The 27,997-nt window shown below is 38.9% G+C and overlaps 2 protein-coding genes across 3 annotated transcripts in view; one reads left to right on the top strand and one right to left on the bottom strand.

Annotated features, from left to right (window-relative positions):
* LOC100513462 (olfactory receptor 10H1-like) overlaps positions 1–13,995 on the bottom strand; it is a 43,310-nt gene extending 29,315 nt beyond the window's left edge. For both annotated transcript variants that reach the window (XR_001306993.3, XM_013994646.3), the window contains exon 1: positions 13,691–13,995. The gene's annotated coding sequence lies outside the window, so the exon portion shown is untranslated. The remainder of the gene's footprint in view (positions 1–13,690) is intronic.
* A 12,053-nt stretch (positions 13,996–26,048) lies between these two features.
* Positions 26,049–26,996, top strand: LOC100513271 (olfactory receptor 1f45-like). The gene has a single exon (XM_003123479.1). The coding sequence runs from the start codon at positions 26,049–26,051 to the stop codon at positions 26,994–26,996; it is 948 nt and encodes a 315-aa protein (XP_003123527.1).
* The last annotated feature ends 1,001 nt before the right edge of the window (positions 26,997–27,997 follow it).

Genomic DNA, 27,997 nt, shown 5'->3' with positions numbered 1-27,997 from the left:
TTTAATTAAAAGGCAGAAATTGTCAGATTGGAGGTTTTTTCAAAGCTGTCTACAAAAGATACACTTTTTTCTCCTTCAGCTGTCCTCACAGACTATGGAAATTCCCAGGCCAAGGACTGAATCCAAGCTAGAGCTGTGACCTATGCTACAGCTGCAGCAAAACTGGATCCTTAACGCACTGTGCCTGGCCAGGCATTGAACCAGCACCTCCAGAGACAAGCCAGATCATTAACCTACTGAACCACAGTGGGAACTCCAAGAGATACACTACAAATATAAGAACAAAGAAATATTGAAAGTAAAAGTATGGAAACTAAATCATGTAACTACTAATCATAAGAAAGTTGATGCATCTATGTTAATCCCAGACAAAGCAGATTTGAGGGCAAGGAGAATTATCAGAGACAGAGAAGGACACATAATGATAAAGGTTTGATTCATCAATAATGCATAAAAATCCTAGATATGTATTACCTAATAACTTAAAAATGCCTCAAATATGGACAGATTCAAGAAAACACTACACCAACAACTGCAAAATGCATGTTTTTGCCATTTACATGAGTATTCAGTAAAATAGATCCATATGATGAGTCATAAATCAAGTCAATAAATTCCAAATGATTGAAATCACTACCATGATCTCTGTGACTGAATTAAAATGGCAATTAATACAAAAGATAATTAGAAAAATCTACAAATCTGTGAAAATTAAATAACATATTTCTTAAAAACAAAACAAAACCAAAAAAAAAAAACCCGTGAGTCAGAAACAGAAATCCCAAGACAAATAGTTTTGAATTTTATTATAATGAAAGCACAATATATAAAAATTATGAGATTCCCATTAAAGCAGTGCTTAGATGGAAATCTACGCCTTTAATTGAATACATGGAAAAACAAGAAAGGTTTAAAAGTAACATCTAAGGAATTACCTTGTGGCACAGTGGGTTTAGAATCCAGCATTGTCACTGTAGTAGCTTGGGTCACTGCTTTGGCCCTGGTTCAATCCCTGACCTGGGAATTTTCATGCACCCAAATAATAATAATAATAATAATTAATAATAATAAAAGTAACTCTAAGCTCCCACTTTTTTAAAAAATCAAATTAAGCTTAAAGTAGAGGTAGTAAGTGATAAAGATAAGAGCATGAATCAATAAAGTAAGTAAATGATAAAGATAAGAGAGTAAATCAATAAAGTATGTAGAAGATAAACAATAGAGAAAATCTATAAACCTAAAAATAGGTTCCTTTAAAAGATTAGTAAGGTAAGTATCTCAACAACAGACTGACCAAGAAAAAAGAAAAAATCACACAAATTACCAATATCAGTCATAAAAAAGAGGCTATCATTACAGATCCTGCAAACATTAAAACGTGAATAAGTTGTATATTATTAACAACTCTCTGCCAATAAATCTGAGAGGTAAATAATATTTAAAATTTTTTGAAACTGACAGAAGAGGAAATGGGGTTTTCTTAAATATTATGGCCTCACCAATGGCATATGGAAGTTCCTGGGCCAGAGATTGAATCTGAGCCACAGCTGCAGCAACCCCAGTCCTTTAACCCACTGCCTGAGGTCAAGGATTGAAACCGAGTCTCTGCAGCAACCTGAGCCACTGCAGTTGGATACTTAACCCACTGCACCAGAGCAGAAATTCCAGAAGTAGGATATTTGAATTGCTCTATAGCTACTAGAGGGACTGAATTTACAATTAAAAACCATGCCACAAATATCCCTGGCCCAGATAATTTTGCCAGTAAATCCTTCTGAATATATGAGGAAGAAATAATATCAATCTTACACAAATTCATCCAGTGAATAGTTTTAAAAGGAACACTTTAGTAACTCATTTTGTGAAACCAGAAAAACCTTACTACCGAAAACTGACAAGGACATTACAATAAAATAAACTTTAAAGTCAATATATCTCAGAGTTCCCTGGTGGCCTAGTGGTTAAGGATCTGGTGTTGTCACTGCTATGGCTCAGATTTAATTCCTAGCCTGGGAACTTCTGCATGCTGCAGATGCAACAACAACAAAAAATCAGTATTTCTCATGAATATAAATTAAAATTTTTAAGAATAATAACAAATACAAGTAGACGGGATTAATATGGCAGAATAGAAGGACTGGAGCTCAACTTCTTTCCTAAAAACAACAAAATTCACAACTAAAGACTGAGCACTCTTCACCAAAATGGACCAGAAACCTTAAAAAAGATACCCTACTCCAGAAGAAAAAGAGGAGGCCACATCAACAGGTAGGAGGGGCGATTTCGTGATATAAACAACCCCATACCTCCTGGGTGGGAAGCTCCACAGACTGGAAACTAACTGGTTCACAGAGACTCACCTACAGGAGTGAGAGTTCTGAGCCACACATCAAACTCTCATGTGTGGGGATCTGGCATTGGGAAAAAGAGCCCCAGAGCATCTGGCATTGAAGGCCAGTGGGGCTTGTGCACAAGAGATCCACAGGACCGGGGTAAACGGAGACCCCATTCTTAAAAGGCACACACAGACTTTCACGTGCACTGGGTCTCAGGGCAAAGCAAAGTCTCCATGGGAATCTGGGTCAAACCTGACCGAAGTTCTTGGAGGACATCCTGGGAAAACAGAGGTGAATGTGGCTTGTTGTGAGGGAAGGACATTGAAAGCAAAGCTCTCGGGAATATTCAGCAGCTGCCTTTCTCTGAAGGTGGCCATTTTGGGAAAATCTGGCCCCACCCATCAGCCAGCTGCTGAGAAGCCCCAGGGCAAACAACCCAGGAGGGATCACACCCCACCCCTCAGTAAACAGGCTACCTAAAGATCCCTCAGGCACACAGCTGCCTCTAATCCCATCCAGAGACTAAGCCCCACCCAACAGAGGGATTAGAATCGGCTCCTCCTACCAGGGGGCAGGCATCAGCCCCTCCCATCAGGAAGCCTACAGCAAGCCCCCCATACTGACTTCAGCCACAGGGGGGCAGACATCAGAAGTAAGAGAGGCTACAATTCTACTCTCTGTAAAAAGATCACCACACCAAAAACCTATAAAAATGAATAGACAGAGGACTATAACTCAGATGAGGGAGAAAGGAAAAACCCCAGAAAAACAGCTAAGCCATGAGGAAATTCTCAGCCTCCAGGAAAAAGACTTTAGACTGTTGATGCTGAAGATGATGCAAGACATTGGAAATAAACTGGAGGCAAAGATGAATGACTTACAGGAAACACTGACCAAAGAGATACAAGATATAAAACTTAAACAAGAAGAGATGCAAAATACAATCACTGAAATAAAAAATTCACTAGAAGCAGCTAACAGCAGAATACAGGAGGCAGAAGAAAGAATAAGTGAGGTGGAGGACAGATTAGTGGAAATCACGGATGCAGAACAGAAAAGAGAAAAAAGACTGAAAACAAATGAAGAGAGTCTCAGAGAACTCTGGGACAACGTGAAACGCACCGGCATCCATATTATAGGGGTGCCAGAAGGAGAAGAGAGAGAGGAGACAGAAAAAAATATTCCAAGAGATAATAGCCAAAAACTTCCCTAATATGGGGAAGGAATCACTCACTCAAATCCAGGAAGCACAACGAGTACCATATAAAATAAACCCAAAGAGGAACACCCTGAGACACATACTAATCAAACTGACCAAAATTAAAGACAAAGAGAAAATCTTGAAAGCAGCTAGGGAAAAGAAACAAATAACATACAAGGGAACTCCAATAAGGCTATCGGCAGATTTTTCAACAGAAACTCTGCAGGCCAGAAAGGAGTGGCATGATATACTCAATGTGATGAAAGGAAAAAACCTCCAACCAAGATTACTCTACCCAACCCACACACCTACAGCCAACTCATCTATGACAAAGGAGGCAAGAATATGCAATGGAGAAAGGACAGCTTGTTCAATAAGTGGTGCTGGGAAAACTGGACAGCCACATGGAAAAGAATGAAATTAGAACACTCCCTAACACCATACACAAAAACAAACTCAAAATGGATTAAAGACCTAGATATAAGACCAGACACTATCAAACTCCTAGAAGAAAACATAGGCCAAACACTCTCTGACATAAATGACAGCAACATATTCTCAGATTCACCTCTCAGAGTATTGACAATAAAAAGAAAAATAAACAAATGGAATCTAATCAAACTTCAAAGTTTCTGCACAACAAAGGAAACACTAAACAACACAAAAAGACAATCCACAGAATGGGAGAAAATCTTTGCAAGTGAATCAGCTGACAAGGGATTAATCTCCAAAATTTATAAACAACTTCTGCAGCTCCATACCAAAAAACAAACAAGCCCATCCAAAAATGGGCAGAAGATCTAAACAGACAGTTCTCCAAAGAAGACATACAGATGGCCGAGAAACACATGAAAAGATGTTCAGCGTCACTCATTATTAGAGAAATGCAAATCAAAACCACTCTGAGGTATCACCTTACACCAGCCAGAATGGCCATCATCCAAAAGTCTACAAACAATAAGTCCTGGAGAGGGTGTGGAGAAAAAGGAACCCTAGTACACTGTTGGTGGGATTGTAAATTGGTGCAACCACTGTGGAAAGCAGTATGGAGATTCCTCAGAAAACTAAACATAGAACTACCATTTGACCCAGCAATCCCACTCCTGGGCATCTATCCAGAGAAAACCATGACTTGCAAAGACACATGTACTCCAATGTTCATTGCAGCACTACTTACAATAGCCCAAACATGGAAACAACCTAAATGTCCATAGACAGAGGAGTGGATCCAGAAGATGTGGTACATATACACAATGGAATATTACTCAGCCATTAAAAAGAACGAAATACCAGCATCCATATTTTGCAACATGGATGGACCTAGAAACTATCATGCTAAGTGAAGTCAGCCATACAATGAGACACCAACATCAAATGCTTTCACTGACATGTGGAATCTGAAAAAAGGACAGACGGAACTTCTTTGCAGAACAGATGCTGACTCACAGACATTGAAAAATTTATGGTCTCTGGAGGAGACAGTTTGGGGGGTGGGTGGATGTGCCTGGGCTGTGGGATGGAAATCCTGTGAAATCAGATTGTTATGATCATTATACAACTACAGATGTGATAAATTCATTTGAGTAATAAAAAAAATGGGAAAAGAAAAAAAAAGAATAATAACAAATACAATCCAGTCATATATTAAAAAGCTAATACACTATGATGGTGTGAGGGGTTTATTTTGAGAATGAAAATTTGGTTTGGTATTGCTTTTGTAAAGGATAAGCAATGAGATCCTGCTGTACAGCACAGGGAGCTACATCTAATCACTTGTGATGGAACATGATGGAGGAAAACATGAAAAAGAATGTGTATAGATCTATGACTGGGTCACTTTGCTGTACAGTGGAAATTGACAGAACATTGTAGATAAACTATAGTAAAAATTTTTTAATATATTTGAAAATTAATCACTGTAATTCACCACATTGAAAGAATAAATGAGAAACATTATCTCAGCAGATGTAGGGAAAGCATTTGACAAAATTCATTAATTGTTCATCTGTTAAAAATAAAAGAAAAAAGGAAAACAACTCTCAACTAGCCAGGAGTAGATGGGAAATTTTTCAATATGATAAGAATAGATTTTTTTAATCTAACATCAAACAATGGTGAAAAACTGAATTATTTCCTCTTAAGATTATGAAGAAGCAAGAATGTCTGCTCTCATCTTTTATGTTTAACATTGTACTGGAGGTTCTGGATAGTGCAATAGAAAAGGAAAAGGAATAAAGTCATAAAAAATGTCAAATGCCTTTCTTTTCAGACAACATGATTGTGTACAAAGAAAACTCAAAGGAACCTAGAAGTTACCAGAACTAATAAGTGAATATAGTAAAGTTATAAGAGACAAGGTTAGCATATTAAAACATCAGTTATATGTCCTCCTTTGGCAACAAACAATGGGGAAATAATGTTTGCTTGTAAAAAGACACAATATTGGAGTTCCCTTGCGGCACAGAGGATTAAGGATCTGGTGTTGTCACTGCTGCAATTCAAGTCGATACCTGGTGCAGGGTCGATCCCCGGCCCAGGAATTTCCATATGCCCCAGGCATGGCCAAATAAAAAATAAAAAACATGACATTTTAAAACAATACTACTTGACAGCAAAAATATAAAATACTAGCAATAAATCTAATGAAACATGCAAGACCAATACATTGAAAGTGAAAAGCTTTTTTTTGTGAAATAAAATATTTTAAATAAATGAAGAGATATACCATGTTCACAGCTAAGAAGGCTCAAAGTGGTTAAAATGTCTATTCTTCCAAAATCAATTTATAGAGCCAAAGCAATTCCAACCTAAACCCTACCAGGATTTTAACAGAAATTTACAAACTGAATCTGTATAGAAATTCCAAATGATCTTGAATAAGCTAAGACAATCTTGAAAAAAGGAACAAAGTTTGGGGGCTTACACCATCTAATTGCAAAGCTTATTATAATGTTACAAAAATTAAGACTGTGTGAAATAAGTATTAGGATGGACAAATATATCAAGCAATAGAATAGAGTCCAGAGATATGTATCTGACAGACTTGTATCATCAGTTGATTTTCTGCAAAGCCTGTATTATTAAAGGGAAAGGAAAGTTTTTTCAACAAAGTGGTTAAACACTGGATACCCACACACACAAAAATTAATCTTGACTTACCTCACACCATTTAAAAAAAAATTAAGTTGAGATTGATCATAGACTTAAATGTAAAACCAACAGTTGAAAGCTTCCAGAAGCAATACAGGGCCTCAGAATAGGCATGGGAATACTTTGAAGTACATAAAACACACTAAACTTAAATGATAAAATCAGACTTTATCAAATTTTTTTAAAGTTTACTTATCAAAAGACTCAATGAAGAAAAGGAAAAGGCAAACACAATTGAGAAAAACATTTTAAATAATATATCTAACAACAAATTTATATATAGATATGTAAAGAATCCCCACAAATCAATAATTTAAATAAAATGGGCAAAAGTTTGAAAAGACACATCACAAAAGAAGAGATATGAATAACAAATAAGCATGTGAAAACACGCCTAAAATCATTAGTTATCAAGGAAAGGCAAAGTAACACTACAATATTATTTCACATTGTTTGGGGAAATTTTCAAAGATTGGCGATGCCAAGGGTTGACAAGGATATAGAAAAACTGGAATGTTCCTACTTTGCTCATAAGGGGTATAAAGTGGTGCAATCACTTTGGAAAATTGTTTGGAAGTTTCTATGTTGGTCCACCTGTAGCCAATAATTCAATGTTCACATAAATATCTAAAAGACATGATGCAAGAAGCCTTGACATGTACAAAAATGTTCATAGCAGCTTTATTCATAATACACAAAAGTTGAAACAGCCCAAATATCCATCAACAGAATGGGGAATGTATAAACATAGCATATTATAGTCATACAATGACTAGCAATAAAAAGAATGTGCACATATAATACTTCATTTATTTTTATTCCATTGTATTTGTCTACCACACTTTCGTAACCTATTATCCTCTGGACATTTGAATTGTTTCCACTTTGGGGCTATCATGCTACTAGTAATATTTGTGTACTAGTTTTTGCATGGAAGAAAATTTTCATTTCACTTAGACACACACCTAAGGGAATCCTTGCCAATGTGTACAACTCTTGCTTGTTTTGATTATAGCTACCCTAGTGTGTATGAAATGATATTTCATTGTAGTTTTGATTGGCATTTCCCTACTAATGTGCTTATTGGCCATTCATATATTCTTTTAGAGGAAAGTTTATTTAGATCATTTCCCCATTTTTATTTTACCTTTGTATTATTTTCCATTATAGTTTATTACAAGATATTATATACAGTTCCCTGTGTTATACAGTAGGACCTTGTTGTTCATCTATTTTATATATAGTAATTCATATCTTCTAATCCCAAACTCTGATACATGCTGCAACATGGATGAATCCTGCAAACAATATTATCTAAGTAAAAGAAGCCAGTCATAAAAGATCACAAATATTTTTCATCTAAAATGAAAATTTGTTCATCTAAATGATTCCATTTAGATGAAATGTCCAGAATAGACAAATCTCTAGAGGCAGAAAACAGATTAGAATTTGTCTAGGGCTAGTGGGACTAGGAAGAAATGGGGAGAAACTGCTAATGGGTACATGATTTTTTTTTTCAAATATAAAATGTCCTAAAATTGGATAATGGTAGTTGTTGTATAACCCTGAGATTTTAATTACCCAAAGCTATTGAATTTTATGGTATGTAAATTATATCTCAATTAAGCTGTATTAAAAGTGCAAAAATAACATTGGAAATAAATACAATAATACTAAAGATGGAAGAAGGAGAAGAAGGAGGAGAAGGAGAAGGATAAGAAGAAGAAGGAGAAGAGGAAGGAGATGAGCAAAAAGAAAATCTCAAAAACATTATACCAAATGAAAGAAACCGGACACAAGAGTATGTAACAATCTAATCTATGGTGGTAAAAGCCATAACTGTTGTTGTTCTGCTGATGGTAGGATGGGGTTGACTGGAAAGAGGCAAGAGGGAAGTTTCTGGGGTGATGGGAATGTTCTATATCTTGATTTGGATAGCAATTACATGGGTAAATGCATTTTCTTTTTTTTTTTTTTTTTTTGTCTTTTTTTTTTTTGCTATTTCTTTGGGCCGCTCCCACGGCATATGGAGGTTCCCAGGCTAGGGGTCGAATCGGAGCTGTAGCCACCGGCCTATGCCAGAGACACAGCAACGCGGGATCCGAGCCGCGTCTGCAACCTACACCACAGCTCACGGCAACGCCAGATCGTTAACCCACTGAGGAAGGGCAGGGACCGAACCCGCAACCTCATGGTTCCTAGTCGGATTCGTTAACCACTGCGCCACGATGGGAACTCCCTGGGTAAATGCATTTTCTACTCGGTTCTTGCTTAAGTGCTATGCATTTTACTGTATACAAATTGTACCTTAAAAAAGAAATTTAAAGGAGGGAGGAAAGGAAAATGGGAACAGAAAGTGCAAAGACAAGGGGATATAAAGCAGGATAATATATTTGTATTTAAACAAACTCTTCATTCAAAGCGTTTAGAGTTTCAGAGTTCCCGTCGTGGCTCAGTGGTTAACGAATCCGACTAGGAACCATGAGATTGCGGGTTCGATCCCTGGCCTTGCTCAGTGGGTTAAGGATCCAGTGTTGCTGTGAGCTGTGGTGTAGGTTGCAGAGGGAGCTCGGATCTGGCGTTGCTGTGGCTACAGCTCCAATTAGACCCTAGCCTGGGAACCTCCATATGCCGCAGGAGCGGCCCTAGAAAAAGCAAAAAAAAAAAAAAAAAAAGGGAGGGGTGTTTGGAGTTTCATGGGGAGGGAGGGAGGAGGCAACCATGAGAGGATGAGGTGACTATGAAGCACCAGCAGTGATTGGGCCCGTCACTGAGAAGTCTTTCAAATGCTGTAGATGAATTCATTCCTCAACCTCATTCATATTGATCCCTGAATCTGCCATGGTGTATATTCCAGAGAGTCGCTAAGGGATGATAATATTTCATAATCAAATACAGTAGGTCATTATAAAATATTCTCTGGGGCATATTTCACTATTAGTCATCTAACCAGGCTCAGCTATTTCTCTCCTCAAACATCAAATCTGGGCAATGGCTGCCCCGACTCTGGAGTTCCCCAGGAGAATACGAAAATAATTGCAGTCCAGGGATACAAAAAATGAAGCAGAGTTTTGCTCCAAAACACAAATGGAAAACCACAAAATTGAGGTCAATAAATGTTTAAAGAAATGACTACTGGAGTTCCCGTCGTGGCGCAAGTTTTTATTCATTACATTAATCATGATATGTGCCTTGAAGTAAAACTAGGAATATTATAAAACTCCCATAATTATAAATCCATCTAAATAAGATTTATTTCATTCTTTCTTCTTTAAATTAATATTTACTGGACATGGTTATAAAATATTATGCATGATCTCTGTAGTAGATTACATAATTTATGAGTAAGCATGAATATATCATTCAAAAGCTTTTACTTACAAAATCTGTGTCCAAAAATTGCAATGACCCTATCTAGGGAGGGGGGCCACAGTGTGATTTTAAGCAGAAGAAGGGCACCACTGATTAGCTATAAATGACCCAGAAGCACCAAGGGAATTCTGCCATTTCTAGGACCCTTGAAGCTCTTTCTTCCCCAAAACAAGTACCTCTGAGATAAGGGTCTCTCACTACCCTAGGCTTAAAATAAGTGGAGGAAAAGGAAAAATAAAGAAATGATGTGTGTTTCTATCTTTGCCCAAGAAGCCACACCCAGGAGTGGTTCCATTTAGGGTAAATATTATTTGGTATCTGGATTCCTAACAAGGCATTTGTGGGCTCAGCCCAGGGTACAAGGATTGAGGTAGAGATGCTAAAGGTCTTTCCTGAGGAACCTCAGAAATACCTCACCATCACTCAAAGCCCTGGACCCCATTCTACATGCAACCCAGCTTGCTGTTCCACAGATATCTCCAGATTCAGAAGGCAGAGATGTATATTTCACCCTGAGGTTAGTGCCTGACCTCATAAATCAGCTTCCAGGTAAGTAGGAGAGGTAAAACAGGAAGAAACATAAAGAAAGAGCAAGAGTTCTGGAGTCTGCCAGATCTTAGTCCAGTGGGCTTTAAAAAGTACTTAAAGAAATAACAGCTGGGAGTTCCCATTGTGGCACAGAAGAAATGAATTTGACTAGGAACCATAAGGTTAAGGGTTTGATCCCTGGCCTCACTCAGTGGGTTAAGGATCTGGCATTGCTGTGAAGTGTGGTGTAAGTCACAGAGGCAGCTTGGATCCTGTGTTGCTGTGGCTGCGGCTTAGGCTGGCAGCTGTAGCTCCAATTCAGCCCCTAACCTAGGAACCTCCATATGCCACAGGCATGGCCCTAAAAAGCAAAAAAAAAAGAAAAGAAAAGAAAGAACAGCTAACAGATAAAATCTTCCCTAAAATGGCAAGAGACATAGAAAAGTGATGCTTGGTGAACTCCAAATAGAATAAACCTAAAGAAATCCAAGCTGCCAAGATACATCATAATTAAATTTCTGAAAATTAAAGATAAAGAAAAATCTCAAGACCAGGCAGAAAATTTATGCCTTATCTACAGGGGAAAGCAATAAGGAGTGACAATGGATTTCTCATCAGAAACCATGAGGCCAGAAAGAAATGGCACAATACTTGCTCAGATGCTAAAACAAAAGAACTGTGAATCCAGCAAAAATATCCTTTAGAAATGAAGGAGAAATTAAGACATTCTCAGATGAAAGAAAACTAAGAAAATGTATCTCTAGCAGACCTACTCTAAAAGAACATCTAAAGAAAGTTCTCTGAACATGAAGAAAAATACATGCTGACACATGCATTTAGAGTAATGAATTTAGGCAAAGAGTACCTCATCTGAGTGCCTTCATCAAAGGGTAACAAACCCACCTGTCTGCACCCAGCAAGAAGGAAAAATTAAAATACTACTAAGTAGTCAAAATATATGTTGCAAGTTCTTTGTTATGAAAATTATGCAAACTTTTTATGGATAGAGCCCCAAGTTTCACTCAGGGCGTCAATTCTTACTTTAATTGTGTGGTTCTCTTAAACAAGTTATTGATACTCCTGGAGCTTCAGTTTCCTCATTTGTAAAATAAGTATATTTGCATAAAAATCCCCAAAGTTAGAGATCAGATGTAAAAGTCCCTAACACTGTATAGCACACATAAAACATATAATAAATAATAGCATTATTATGATGGTTATTATTACTTGCTTACCCAGCCTAGAGAAAGGAAAAGAGCAAATTAGAAAATTGTAAACAAACAGACAAACAAAGGAAATAATTTTCCTAAAGGAGCCTTGTAATGTCAAAAATAAAGAAGCAGGTAAAAATAAAATGAGTAAATATAATATACTTTCCTTCTCCCCTTGGGTCATCTAAGTTATATTTAATGGTTGATGCAAAAATTATGATACTGCCAACTGAGGTTCCAAATGTATGTAGAGGAAATGTTTAAAACAATTATATTATCAAAAGAGGAAGGCTAAGCTATGTAAAAGGAAGTTGCTATATTTCATTCAAACTGGTAAAATGATAAGTTTTATATATATCAATTAACTGTGATAAGCTATATATATATAATGTAACACCTATAGTAAACAATTTAAAAAAAACCTACACAAAGAGATACACTCAGAAACACTATGGAATCAATATGGAATTCTAAGGCAGGAAAAAGAAAACAGACAAGTGAAAAACAGTGAACAAATATAAACAACAAATAAAATGGCAGATTTAGGCCCATATGTATCAGTAAGTATATTAGGGGTAAAAGGCCTAAGTACATCAATTAAAAGAGATTGACAGAATATTTTTATATGTTTTATATGTTTTAAAACATAACCCAAATATATGTAGTCTACAAGAAATTCACTTCAAATATGACTGTATAGTCAAATTAAAAATAAAAGGATGGGAAAATACATATGCAAATATTAATGAAAGGAGAGCAAGTGTGACTATATTAATATCAGAGTATATTCAGAGCAAATACATTACCAGAGACAGTGACATTGTATAATGATAAAAGAAGATATAGCAACCCTAAACGCATGTGTGCCAAATAACAAAGCCGCAATATGTGTGAAGCAAAAACTGATAGAACTGAAAGGAGGAATCGACAAATCCACAATTACAGTCCAAAATTTCAACACCCCCTCTCTCAATAATTGATAGACAACTACATAGGAAATCAATGAATGATTCAAAAGAATTCAATAGCACCATCAACTAATGGGATCTATTCAACATTTATGGAATTCTCCGCCCAACAACAGGAGAAAATGTATTCTTTCAAAGTGTCCATAGAACATACACAGACCATATCATAAGACATAAAACAAACTACACCAAACTTTAAAAGAACTGAAATAATACAGAATGTATGCTCTGATCACAATGGAATCAAACTGTAACCAATAACAGAAGACAGGAGGAAAATCTTTCAAACAGTTGGAAACTAAACAATGTATTTCTAAATAATCCATAAGTCAGGGAGAAAGTCTCAAGAGAAATTTTTAAAATATAACAACTTCAAGGGAGAAGGCTCTTGAATTTTCAAACAGTTTACTTTCCACCCCTGGCATCTATGTGTCTTAATAAGAAACCTAGGAGTTCCCATCGTGGCGCAGTGGTTAATGAATCCGACTAGGAACCATGAGGTTGCGGGTTCGGTCCCTGCCCTTGCTCAGTGGGTTAAGGATCCGGCGTTGCCGTGAGCTGTGGTGTAGGTTGCAGACGCGGCTTGGATCCCGAGTTGCTGTGGCTCTGGTGTAGGCCGGTGGCTGCAGCTCCGATTGGACCCCTAGCGTGGGAACCTCCATATGCCGCAGGAGTGGCCCAAGAAATAGCAAAAAAAAAAAAAAAAGAAAACTAGACTGCTTGCTATGTCCTGTTGTTCAAGTCAGATCAACATGATGTAATCAATACTGGAACGGAGTGATAATCTGTGAGATGGATGATCAACTTAGTAAGAAGGTGACAGAGCACTGCTCTTCCTGCTAGGTGACCCTAAAATCCTTCTGGTTGTCCTTGATAATTTGTATGGAGGGAAAAAGAGTACTTGACAGATCAAAAGTTACATACCAGATACCAGGTTCCAGAGGCTATGTTGATGTGCTCCGGGTCATGTCTGGAGTAGAGACTGAACTTAGGATCACTGCTTGATTAAATTTTAAAGAATCCATAATGTCCTCCAAGATCCATATGTTTTCTTCACAGGCCCAAACAGGCAAGTTAAGCGGGAATGTGGTAGGAATCACCATCTCTGCATATTTCAAGTCTGATTTTTGAATGATCTTTTGGATTTCTGCAGGTTTTGGTAATCGGAAGAGTTTATTTGGCGCTAATAACTATGAGAGCCTTCTTCCATGAATCACATTGTCAGTGCTGGGATTCTGCCAGCTGCTGACTGTGTACATGCCAACTGTGTGTTCAGTAATTGGTTCTGAAGTCCAACTAGATCCACTGAGATAAACTCAGGTCAAAATCTCTGAACTCCATAAGCCTTGACTTTTGCTGGTGGCTCACAAAAGCATTTTGGGTCTTAAGGGAGTAGCATACACATGGGCCAGCATCTAGCAGTTCCTGAAAAGTCTACATGTTTCTCCTCTCCCTGTTAGTGGTTGTGGGTCCTCTTGAGTAACTTGTGACAGTGTTGTGGCGTTCTTTATAAAGAAAGCCCAGCCTCCATTTCACACAAGGCTGTACAGATATGGGAACTAATGCCAGTCAGAGAATTATGAATGTCCATTGTGTTGACTCAAGCTGAGTTTCTGTCCACAAGACTCATATTTCAGTCCTAAGGACACCATGACCAATTAGCTATAATCAAAGGTCCCTGTAGGTAAAAACTGGCTGATTACTTCTCCAATTCTGCTGCCCATTACTGTAATTGTGCCCTTACCATAATTGGCTGCAATTCCAGAATCCTACCATCTCTATTAAAATCAGGAATCCCTTTTCAATGAAAGCATATTCCTAGCCTGCAGAGCTTTTCAAAGGTGCTCATGTCATCATTACCGAGGCATTTCTTAATTCCTAAAGGAGAGAGTGTTTTCTGAAATTTCCTGGGGGGGTTAGGGCAAGGATGAGCAATGGGAAGCTTGCACATAATAGCCATACTTTAACTTTCCTATTTCCCTAGGATTTTTACCTTTGATTTTTACCTTTCAGTCACACCAAGTTCCTGAATCTCAGTCTTATTAAATGTATACCACAATGGCATCCAAGTTTCTCTTTGTTAACCAACTGAGCAAATTATTAGAGTGATTCCTAGCTCCCTGAACTCAGAATTCCTAATAATTTCATACATATAAATAACTGCAGGCTCATTCAATATTACCTCCTTTTTTCTTTGATATAGAACTTTTAGAATTGTTCCCCACAAATATTCCCCAGGTTTCTGTTATATAAATTAGCTGAATTTTGTTCTTATTTTGGTAGGAAACCATAGCCTCACAGACCTGAATTTGTAAAATGTCCTTTTCTATCCATATGTTTTGGGTTTCTCTGTTTCAGTGATGAGAATTTGGGTGTGACTTTGGAAATAAAAAAAACACCATGATAGGAAGTTCCCTTGTGGTGAAACAGATTAAGGATCTGGCATTGCTACAGTTGTGCCATGGGCCACAACTGCAGCTCAGTTTTGATCCCTGGCCTGGGAACTTTCACATGCTGCAGGTGCAGCCAAAAAACAAAAACAAAACAAAACAAAACACTGTGACATCAGAGAATCTATTGAGTTTCTGAGTCTTGGGTAAGCAGAATAATGCCCCCCCAAAAATATGCCTATGTTGTAATCCCCAGAGCCTGTGAATATATTAGGTTGTAGTTTAAAGAGGAAATAAAGTTGTAGATGGAATTAAGTTTGCTAACCAGCTGACCTTAAAATGAGATTATCCTAGATTATCCTTATGGGCCCAAATGTAATCAAAAGTGTCCTTAAAATTTTGAGAACTGTCGGATTTTGGTGATAGGCATACTAAGGCTCATTGTAAATCTCTCTCAGTGAAAATGATAAAAAAGTGGGGGTTACAATACTCATATCAGACAAAATAGACTTTAAAACAAAGGCTATAAAGAAAGATAAAGAAGGACACTATATAACAATAAAAGAATTCTCGATATAAGGAGAGAATATTACATCCATCAACATATATGCACCCAATATGGGAGCACCCAAATACATAAAACAAATGACAACAGACATAAAGGGAGAAATTGATGGGACTATAATAGTAGGTGATGTTAACACTCCACTCACATCAGTGGACAGATCTTTGAGACAGCAAATCAGTAAGGCAACAGAGATCATAAATAATATGGAAGAAGAGTTAGACTTAATTGACATCTTCCAGACCTCACATCAAAAAAGTAGAATACACATTCTTTTCAAGCATACATGGAACATTCTTTAGGATTGACCACATACTAGGACACACACACACAAACTCTCAACAAGTTTCAGAGTATAGAAATTATTTCAAGCATCATTTCTGACCACAATGGTATAAAATAAGAAATCAACCATAGAAAAAGAGACAAAAAAAATTACATGGAAACTAAACAAACATGCTACTAAAAAACCCATGTGTTAATGAGGAAATCAAATGACAACCAAACAAAATCTATGGGATATAGCAAAAGCAGTTCTTGGAGGGAAGTTCATAGCAATACAGGCTTTCCTTGAAACGTAAGAAAAATCTCAAATAAACAACCTAACCTAACACCTAAAGGAATTAGAAAGAATAGCTAGCAAAACTTAAAATCAGCAAAAAGAAGGAAATAATAAAAATCATAGAGGACATAAATAAAATAGAGATTTAAAAAACAATAGAATAGGGAGCTTGGTGTTATCAGATACAACTTAGAATAGATTTACAAGGAGATCCTGCTGAGTAGCATTGAGAACTATGTCTAGATACTCATATTGCAACAGAACAAAGGGTGGGGGGAAAAATGTATACATGTAAGGATAACTTGATCCCCTTGCTGTACAATGGGAAAAAATAAATATAAATAAAAATAAACAATAGAAAAAAACCAATAAATCAAGAGCTGGTTCTTTGAAAGGATAAACAAAATTGACAAACCTCTGGTCAGGGTCATCAAGAAAAAGAGAGAGAACCCAAATAAACAAAATATGAAGTGAAAAAGGAGAGATTATCATGCTAAGTGAATTCAGAAAGAGAAAGACAAATACCACATGATATCGCTTATATGTGGTATCTAAAATATGGCACAAGTGAGCCTACCTACAAAACAGAAAAAGATTCGCAGACATGTAGAACAGACCTGTTGTTGCCAAGGAGGAGGAGGAGGAAGCGGGATGGACAGGGAGTTCGAGGTTGGTAGATGCAGACTATGACATATTGAAGGGATAAACAAAAAGGTTATACTGTAGAGCACAGGGAACTATATTCAATATCCTGAGATAAACCATAATGGAAAAGAATATATGAAAGAATATATATATATATATATATTCATATATATATATATGAATCTTTTGCTGTACAGCAGAAATTAATGCAACATTTAAATCAACTATACTTAAATAAAAATAAAAAGTAAAAAAACCCTCTCTCAATCTTTGTATCCATTAGAAAGTTTTATAATAAAAAAGTAAGTGTAAATTTTTTTAATGTTTGATGTCATGAAAGACCAAGAAAATCTGAGGGACCACTTAGGACGAAGGAGAAAAAAGAAACAGGACAGCTAGATACACCTGATTCTAGACCAGCTCTTGGATCAGAGGGAAAAAATTCTGCTATAAATTACAGACATTTGGGGGTAATTGGACACATTGGAATCTGGATTATCTATTAGACAATAAAATTGTGCCAATGATTAATTTTTTGAACTTGATAAATTTACCATTTTTTTAAAGAGAATACCCTTGTTTTTAGGAAATATACAGTGAAAGTATTTAGGGATAAAGGAGCATTATGTCTAAAACTTGCCCTCAAGTGGTTCAGGAAATAAAATAGAGAGAGATGGAGAAACTTTAAAATGTAAAGAACGAAAAGGTTAACAATTGGTGAAACTGAGGAAAAGATGCAGAGTATATATTTAAAATTATTATTTTAAGTAATTAGTATTTTAAAGTGACTATTTTGTGAATGTATACATATATCAAAACTTATCTAATTTTGAACTCTAAATTTGTGTCATATATTGTATACCTCAAATGGGTTTAGAAGTAAAGTAGATAAAAGAATGGAGAGGGAATGAGTGGTGCAAAGGTAGAAAGGTGTGGGAAAGGAATGTGTCAGGAGGGAAGGACACTTCCTCCTAGTTAAGAATTTGGGTTTCATGGAGATGAGACAACTATGGGAGAAGAGCTGGGGGAGCTGGGAGGCCATCGAAGGTTGTTTTTCTGCAGCCACACATGAGGAAAGATCTACACCCTCCAATATGCATTTCCCAGTTCTGACGCTGGGAGCCGCCAATACACCTCCACTCCCTTGGTTTTTTAGAAGCCCGGGAAAATGTTCCAAAGTCTAGATAGAAATCCTATAAAATTGGATTGTGATGATCATTGTACAACTATAAATGTAATAAATTAATTGAGATAAAAAACATACAGTGTGATGATGAAAAACCTAAAAGCAAGGCTGAAAAATAAAAAAATCAATAAATTTTGAAAGACTTGTCTTCTTAAACTGACAGGATGTCAACTTAATTCATTGTTGTCTTGAGCATTCACCCAAAATGTCATTAGGTTGGGTAGTTATTTGTGGGTTAGGAGTGCTCCTTTTACAAGAATTTCTGCAGAGGCACAAAATGTATATTCTGGGCAATTATGCTATATAGTAGCCCTGAATGTAAGAAAATGAGAACTTTCATTTACATTAGTTTTTATCTTCCAAAAAATTTTAAAATAATAATTAGAGAATGGACAAAAGACTTGAACACTTGTACACTTCACCAAATAGGATATACCAATAGGCTATATAAAGCAGCACATGGAAAGATGTTCAACATCATTAGCCATTAGGGAAAGGCAAGTTAAAGCCATGATGAGGAGTTCCCGTCATGGCGCAGCAGAAATGAATCCAACTAGGAACCATGAGGTTACAGGTTTGATCCCTGGCCTTGCTCAGTGGTTTAAGGATCTGGCATTGCCATGAGCTGTGGTGTAGGTCCCAGACTAGGCTTGGATCTGACGTTGCTGTGGCTGTGGCATAGGCCAGCAGCTACAGCTCCGATTGGACCCCTAGCCTGGAAACCTCCATATGCCATGGGAGTGGCCCTAAAAAGACAAAAAGGAAAAAAAGAAAAAAAAAGCCATGATAAAATGCCACAGCACATCTATTAAAATGGCTTAAATTAAAACACTGACAAGAAAAAGTGTGAACAAGGATGCAAAGTAGCAAAATTCTCCTACATGACTGGTGGGAATGTAAAATGGTGTGGAAAAGAGTTTGCAATTTTCTTATAAAACTCAACCTATACTTACCATATAATGCAGAAATCTTACTCCTGGGTACTTACCTTAGAGAAATGAAAACTTGAATATTTGAGTACATAAATATTCAGAGCAGCTATATTTGTAAGAGCCAAAAGCTGGTAATAACTTAAATGTCCTTGAACTAGCAAATGTCTAAGCAAACAGCACTTCATCCATACAATGGAGTATAACTCAGCAATAAAAAAGAAGAGACTATTGATACATGTGACAACCTGGATGGTTCTCTAGGGTAATGCTGAGTAAAATAAACCAATCTCAAAAGGTCACATGCCATATGGTATTATTTACATAGCATTCTCAAAATGACAGAGTTATGGGGGTTGTGACTGCCAGATTATGATTGCCAAGGGTTAGGAAAGTGTAGGGGTGTTGACTACAAAGAGGCAGCATGAGGGAGTTTCTTTGGATGATGGAACATTCTGTGTCCTGATTGTGGCAGTGGTTCTATGAATCTAAACAAATGATAAAATTTCATAGAGTGTTTCAAAGGAGTTGAGTGCACATTAAAATTGGTGAACTCCAAATAAGGTCTTTAGTTAATAGTGTCAATGTTAATGTCCTGGTTTTTATAATTGCCTATAATTATATATAATATTTATATATAAATATGTAATGTATAATTATATTTAAAGTATATATAAATATATATAATCATATAATTGTAGGAGATTTTTATTGGGGGAAGCTGAATGAAGGTTACTTGGAACCTCTCTGTATTGTGCTTTCGACTTCCATGTGGGTCTAAAATTATTTCAAAACAAAAAATAAAAATAATGCAAAACATCACTAATTATTAGTTAAATGCAAAAAAAAAAAAAAAAAAAACTTACAGTGAGATACCACCTCACACAGTCAGAATGGCCATCATTAACAAGTCCACAAATAACAAATGCTGGAGAGAGTGTGGAGAAAAAGGAAACCTCTTACACTGTTAGTTCCTACTGTTGGTGGGAATGTAAATTGGTACAACCACCATGGAAGACAGTATGGAGGTTCCTCAGAAAACTAAAACTAGAACTAAGATATGATCCAGCAATCCCACTCCTGGGCATATATTTGGACAAAACTATAATTCAAAAATATGCATGCACCCCAGTGTTCATGCAGCACCATTTACAATAGCCAAGACATGGAAACAATCTAAATATCCATCAACAGATGAATGGATTAAAATGCGGTACATATATACAATGGAATACTACTCTACCTTTAAAAAAGAATAAAAAAATGCCATTCGCAGTAACATGGATGCAACTAGAGATTTTCATAGTAAGTGAAGTAAGTCAGAAATAGAAAGACAAATACCATATGATACACTTATAAGTGGAATCTAAAATATAGCACAAATTAATTTACCTACAAAACAGAGAGAGATTCAGAATCTTAGAGGAGAGACTTGTGGTTGTCAAGGGGGAGGGAGAAAGATTGGCTGGGAGTATGCAGTTAATAGCTGCAAACTATTACTAGAATGGATAAACAACAAGGTCCTACTGTATAGCCCAGGGAACTATATCGAATCTCCCAGAATAGACTGTGATGGAAAAGAATATAAAAGAGAATGTATAAATGTGCATAACTGAATCACTTTGCTGTATAGCAGAAATTGGCACCACATTGTAAATCAACTACACTTTAAAAAAATAATAAATAAAAATTTTTAAATGTAAAATAAGATGTACTTTACTAATATTTTCTATTCGCTCAGCTGAATCTAGCTTTCAGCCTACTTTCATGTGCATAATGCAGTTTTCATGTGCCAAAATAAGTAGATCTGCAGGGTGTATTATCCATTTTTATTTCAACCAATACTCAAAAATAACTTCCATAACATAAAAGACCACAAGCTGACCCTAATGCTGACCAAAAATTGTTGGCGGAGATGTGTCAACCCTTAAAATGTCTAACCTCTACATCAGACATGCTGGGAGGGGAAAAGGCATCAGTTGCAATTAGACATAGTCAAATATTTTTCAATTGTCAAAAGTAATTTATGATGTGTTTCTATACATGACCCTTAACTTTTGCCCCAGAGTACCTTGAAGTATTAACTACTGTTAGTGTTATTTTTGGAGTGGTTTGAAACAACCAAGAGTTTATTTCATCCTAATAAGTTCCCCTTTTTAAGTTAAATATAGGAGACATGTTTCATAATGTCCATAATGCTACTATAGTGGAGAAATATTTAGTTTTTGAATAAATATAATTGAAGCAGAAGTATGTGCTCAAACATATTTTACCAATACATATGCAAGGTTGAAAATATTTTGGAACATAAAAAATGCTCAAAATGATGATTCTTCAGGGAATGCCAGTCAGAACCTCAATGAGTCACCATTAGGATAACTGCAATAAAGTAGACAGATAAGGAATTCTCGCTGCAGTGCAGTAGGTTAAGGATTCAGCATTTCTGCAGCTGTGGCTTAAATGGCGCCTGCAGCTTAGATTGATCCATATGCCATGGATGCAACAACAACAAAAAAAAGACAGATAAGGTTAGGAAGGATATGGAGAAATTAGAACCCTTGAGCACTGTTGGTAGGAACGGAAATTGGTACAGCCACTGTGGAAAACATAATAAAAAATAGAATTACCATGTGATCCAGCAATTCCAATTCTAGTTATATACACAAAAGAAGTGAAAGCATTGTCTTGAAGAGCTAGTTGTACACGTGTTCATATCGGCATTATTTATAATAGCTAAAGTGTGGAAGCAACCCGAGTGTTTATGAGCGGATAAGCAAAATGTGGCATATACATGCAATGGAATATTATTCAACCCTAAAAAGGGAAGAAGTTCTGACACTTGCTACAACATGGATAAACATGAAGCTATTCTTCGTGAAATAAGTCACTCATGAAAAACAAATACTGTGTGTTTTCACTTACATGAAATACTTAAAATAGTCAAAATTATAGAGATATAAAGTAAAATGGTGGTCACCGCTGACTGGAGGATGGGAGGAATGGGGAGCGAGTTTCTGAGAGATGTAGACTTTCGGTTTTATAAGATGAAAGAATTATAGAGATGGATGGTAGTGATGGCTGCACAGTATTGTACACTTAAAAAAAGGATAAGAGGACAAAATGTATGTTATGTATATTTTAACACTATAAAATATTTTTTTAGGGCCGCACCCATGACATATGGAGGTTCCCAGGCTAGGGGTCTAATCGGAGCTGTAACCGCTAGCCTATACCACAGCCACAGCAACAGTAGATCCAAGCCACGTCTACGACTTACACCATAGCTCACGGCAATGCCAGATCCTCAACCTGCTGAGCGAGGCCAGGGATCGAACCTGCAACTTCATGGTTCCTAGTTGGATTCATTTCTGCTGCGCCACAAAGGGAAGTCCTATAAAAGTATTTTAAAAACACAATGAGATAGCCATTTCACTCGTTAAGGTGGCAATAATAAAAAAGATAAATCAGAACAGCTGTATGTGTAGAAATTGGAACACTTACACATTGCTGGTGGGAAAGTAAAATGGTGCAGCCACTGTAGAAAATAGTTTGGTGGTCCTTCAAAAAGTTTAACATAGAACTGCTACCTGACCCAACAATTCTGATCCTAGGGATGTACCCAAAAGAACTGAAAACAGGGACTTGAACAGATAGTTGAATGCCAATATTCATAGCAGCACAATTCACAGTAACTTAAAGGTAGAAACAACCTAAATGTCTATCAGTGGGTGAGTAGATAAACAAAGCGTGGTTTGTTTATAATTTGTTTATATTGTAACACAATGGAGTATTACTTCAGTCATGAAAAAGAATGAAGCACTGACACAGGCTATAATGTAGTCGAACCTCAAAAACATGATGCTGACTGACAGAACTCAGTTGTAAAGGGTAAAACATAATATGATTGTATTTATATGAAATGTCCAGAATAGCTAAATCCACAGGGATGGATTAGAGGGTGGGGGAGGGGAAAGAGAGAGTGACTGCTAATGGGTATGAAGTTTCCTGGTGGGAGGATGAAGATGGTTTAGAACTAAAGAGAGGTGGTTGCTGAACAACATTGTGAATGTGCTAAAATGCCACTAAATCATTTGATTTTTTTTCCTTTTTTGGCCAGCCCATGGTCTATGGAGTACCCAGGTCAGTAGGCAGTTACAACCTACTGCAGCTTTGGCAACACCAGATCTTTAACCCACTGTGAAGGGTTAGGGATCAAACCTAAATCCTGGCACTACAGAGACATCAAGGATCCCATTGTGCCAGAGCAGGAATTTCAAATTGTTCACTTTCAAATGGTGACTTCTTATGTCATGTGAAATTCACCTCAATTAGGAAGTAAAGGTTCTTAGGCCACTGCTCCCTGCAGGGGGAGACAGGGACATACCTCGGTGGTCAGACAGGTCCCCCAGAGCTTGGCAAATCCACTGGACCCAAGCCCCACAGGGAGGTCTCCCAAAGAGACCCAGAGCCCCCATGACCCTGAGCTCAGGCATAAAGACAAAAGCCCAGAACAAGCTGTGGTTGCCCTCCTCTCCAAAGACACAAGCCAGCAGGGACAGAGTGTGGAGAGGACGATTAGCAAGTGCCCTAACAAGACACAGGGGACTGAGCCCTAGGTGTGAGGATGAAGGGGTAAATTGGGCTCTGGCAGTTCCTCGTGTTCCATTCTGTGAGGCCAAAGACCTACGTCCATGTTGCACACACTTCAGGAAACTCTCCAAGGAAAAGCTCTCTCACCTCCTGCCAAACATCTCCAAAGCCTGATGGGAAGCCTCCCATAGATGAGTGGGGGGAGAGGGAAGCAGACAGGGAAAGAAAACAGCAAGTAGAGGGGTGGCCGTGAGTCACCAGCTAGGCTTGCTGTGTGACCTTGGGGAAGTGACTTTACTTCTCTGAGCCTTAGTTCATTAGTCTGTATAATGAGCCCAAATAAAACTGGAGCGCCCTGAGTGTGTGAGCCCTGCTAAGAGGTTCCAGCTTCTAGGTCCTGCATCACAGAGTCTTAAGGGCTTTGGAACAAGAGAGTCTATGAGATCCTGGAGAGAGGATTGTTCTCTCTGAGCCTCCTCGTCCTATAAAAGGAGGTAAGAGTGCCTGTCTTAGACGGTTAAGATGAAGCATGTAGAATTGCTTGTCATAGTGTCAGGTGCACAGGAAGCATGCAAGAAATAATGCCAGCTATTAGTAACAGAGCAATAGGGAGCCAGGGCAAGATTTGAAGCAAGAGAAAGGCAGGTCATTTCACCCTGTGGATGGCAACTGTGGGGGGCTGAACCGGAAGAGCAAGCCTGGAGCCAAAGTGACCAGAGAAGGAATGGGTTGAAAATCTAAGATTGACAAGATAGGAATCTGGTCGGGTGCTGGGAAAAAGAGGAGGAATCAGGAAAAAGAGAGGAGTGTCAGGTAAATCTCAGGATGAGGGGCTGGAGGAGACCTGGCTGCCACCCAAATCTCTGGCCCAGATGATCAAGGGATCAGAGGGATCCCCAGGAATCTCAGATACAGAGGAAGAACAGAAGTGAGTGTAGACCCTGAGCTGGGTTGACAGAAGGTTTGTGGGGGCTGGGCAGGCTCAGCCAAATGGGCACCCAAGAGATGTATCTTGACCCTCTGGATGCGAGCTCAAGGGACAGTGATCTTGCACAGAGAACGGGGTGGACTCTCAACATTTTTTTTTTTTTTTTTTTTTTTTTGCTCACCCATCCAGTCTTCTCACTCCTAGTGAGTTCCTTGAGGAGGGTAAGACCCAAAATATGCAGGGGGAAGGGATGTGTGCATGTGTGTCTGTGTGTGTGTAGTACTTCATGTATGCAAAAAAACCCACATAAATCATAGGTCAAGCGGTAACACAGCTGTATTCATCATCCAACTTAAGTAAAACGTCTGTGTACATCCCCTTTGCTTTCATACTCATTGCCCCCTTCGCTGTCTGTCTCTCTTTCTCCCTCTCTTTCTCTCTTCTCTCCTCCTCTCTCCCTCTCTCCCACTGCTTCCTCTCTCTCTTACTCACTCTTTCTCCCTCCTCCACCATCTCTTCCTCTCTCCCCCATCTGCCCCCACCTCTCTCCCTCTCTCTTTCCCTTTTCCTCTCCCTCCCCTGCTCCTCTCTCTGAAATAACCAATATCCCACCTCCAGTCTTTATCTCTCCCATGTGCATTTTTCGCCTTTACTACACAGGATCTGTCCACCAACAGTATAAACAATCGTGCTGCATGCTTCGGAACTTCACATACATGGCATTAATTCTGCATACATTCTTCAATGATTGTTTTCTCCTGTAGCTGAGATTCATCCAGGTTGGTGTAAGCAGTTCCACATTTGTTCCATTTCTGTGACACTAGAAGCATCCACCAAGTGGGAGTGTCATATTTGATGGGCACACTCCTATTGTGGATGGAGGCATCCTTTGTTTGGATTCTCCCCAAAACAGATGCTAGGTCAAGGACTTCAGGTTGAATAGGTTATTTAGGAAATAACCCAAGGCACTTTAGGGGGAGGGAGGTATGGTTGAGTAGGTTCCTGCTGTGGGCAACTGAGGAGGCCATCCTTCAAAGGATCCATGAGAGAATATACCCCAGGACTGTTTCACTCATAAGTGAATGCACCCAACATGGCCTCTCCCTCACTGGCCAAAAGTCACTCTTGGGTGTCAACTCTCACCACTTCTTCATTACCCTGGGTGCAGACTGAGCCTGCTCCAGTGGCCCAATAGAGCCCTGGGGCATAGACATACAGGTGGTAGAGGTGAGAAATGGCCAGTGTGCTTGGGAGCTGACCACCAAGCTGCAGGTGACATCCTGCAGGTGGGCTGTGGGGAATGAATGGTGTGTTCACTAATGGAAATGATACAGCAAATGGGTGGGGGTCCAGCTGAAGGAGGCAATGGGAGCAATTAAGGAAGGGCTGAACTATCAAGAGCGGATGAGATCCAGGGTGCCACGGAGGGGCTGGCCTTGACCAGAACCCTGGACAGCTCCTCTGTTTCCTTTCTGATTTGATTCAGGATGGCCCTTGAGGGGGCAAATCTCACCTTGTTCTCTGAGTTCCTGCTCTTGGGCCTCTCAGAGGACCCCAAGCAACAGCAGCTGCTATTCATACTCTTCCTGAGCATGTATCTGGTCATGGGCTTGGGGAACCTGCTCATTATCCTGGCCATTGTCACTGATGCCCGGCTTCATACTCCCATGTACTTCTTCCTGGCCAGCCTGGCCTTTGTAGACATTTGCTTCACCTCCACCACCATCCCCAAGATGCTGGCCAACCATGTGTCAGGACACAAAGGGATCCCTTATGCCAGCTGCCTGACCCAGATGTTCTTCTTCATCTGGTTCGCTGGCATTGACAGCTTCTTGCTGACGGCCATGGCCTATGACCGCTACATGGCCATCTGTCACCCTCTGCACTATGCCACATCTGTGACGCCACAGCTCTGTGGCCTCCTGGTGGCGGCATCCTGGGCTGCAGCCTTCGGGAATGCCTTGACCCACACAGTGTTACTGACCCGCCTCTCGTTCTGCACCCACAACCGGATCCCCCATTTCTTCTGTGACCTCAGCCCTCTACTGAAGCTGGCCTGCTCTGATACCTTCCTCAACAACGCAATGGTGTACACTGTGGGAGCCCTGCCCATCATCACCCCCTTTGTGGGCATCTTGCTCTCCTACACACACATTTTTGCCGCTGTGCTGAGGATCCCATCCACGCGAGGCAAGCAAAAGGCCTTTTCCACTTGTGGTTCTCATCTCTCTGTGGTGTCCCTGTTCTATGGCACACTCATTGGGGTTTATTTCAGCCCCACATCCTCCCACACAGCCCAGAAGGACACAGCCGCTGCAGTGATGTACACCGTGGTCACACCCATGCTGAATCCCTTCATCTACAGCCTACGCAACAGTGACATGAAGGGTGCTTTGAGGGCCCTCATTAGCAGGAGACCAATTCTTACTCTGTGACCACAGCATTGGAGCAACAGGGTGTCCAAATACAGTGCCCATCCGTCCTGAACTGCCCTGCACAGTCTTAGATACTTCCTTCATATCTCTCTTCATTCGTTTGTTTATTGCTTCATCCTTCCAGCACCTATTTATTGAACATCCATTCTTTCCACTATTTGCTGTTTACTATGGACTGTTTACACTCTTTTAAGGGTCTGGCATGGGACAAACAAAATCCCTAACCTTCTGGTGCTTACACAGCAGCCTGAAGAACACATTGTGATTAAAAGAAAGTTCTCCGGAAATGAGAGAGGACAGGATCCCAGTCCCTCTTTGGGTTAAGGGTCACGTTAAGCTGCTCTAACAAAGAGACCCAAATGCAAAAGCTCAAAGGTCAGAAGATTTTGCAGACTGAACTCTTCCGGGCGGGGCGGGGGCGCAGGTAGAAATACAGTTCCTTCGAAAAACTTAGCAGACATCTGGTTTGGTTGCTTCTAGTTAGTTCCATTTCTAAGAACCACATTCAGTGTTCTTTTCTAGCCAGGGTTCTTGTTTTTTTTTTTTTTTTTTTTCTTTTTTGTCTTTTTAGGGCCTTACCCGAGGCACATGGAGTTTCCCAGGATAGAGGTCTAATAGGAGCTGTTGCCTCCGGCCAACGCCAGAGCCACAGCAATGCCAGATCCGAGCTGCCTCTGTGACCTACACCACAGCTCACTGCGACGCAGGATCCTTAGCCCACTGATCAAGGCCAGGGATCAAACCCAAAACCTCACGGTTCCTAGTCGGATTCATTTCCGCTGCACCACAACGGGAACTCCCTTGTGTCTATTTAATTGGCTGTGTTTGCTTCCTTGAACCACCTACATCTTTATTATTCTCTATTAATGGACACTTGGAATAATAGCCTCAGGCAATAGGCAATATCCTTATTTACACTATTTAGGAGACACAGGGGAAAATGTTGGCTCTTCCACTCCTGCGGTGTCTCTTACTTTGAAAAGTGGCCAATTTTTGTCTAA

Source organism: Sus scrofa, chromosome 2 (genome assembly GCF_054392235.1).
Source record: "Sus scrofa isolate SSC_HxYL_T2T_F1_AM1 chromosome 2, Sscrofa_HxYL_maternal_Yorkshire_Landrace_v2.0, whole genome shotgun sequence".
In the NCBI taxonomy this organism is placed as follows: domain Eukaryota; kingdom Metazoa; phylum Chordata; class Mammalia; order Artiodactyla; family Suidae; genus Sus; species Sus scrofa.
Note: the sequence above shows the minus strand (reverse complement) of the source record. Positions and strands in the feature narration are given on the sequence as shown.

What these genes read in the sequence shown, in the direction of transcription:
- LOC100513271 (XM_003123479.1), top strand. Translation starts at nt 26,049, where the DNA reads ATGGCCCTTGAGGGGGCAAATCTCACCTTGTTCTCTGAGTTCCTGCTC.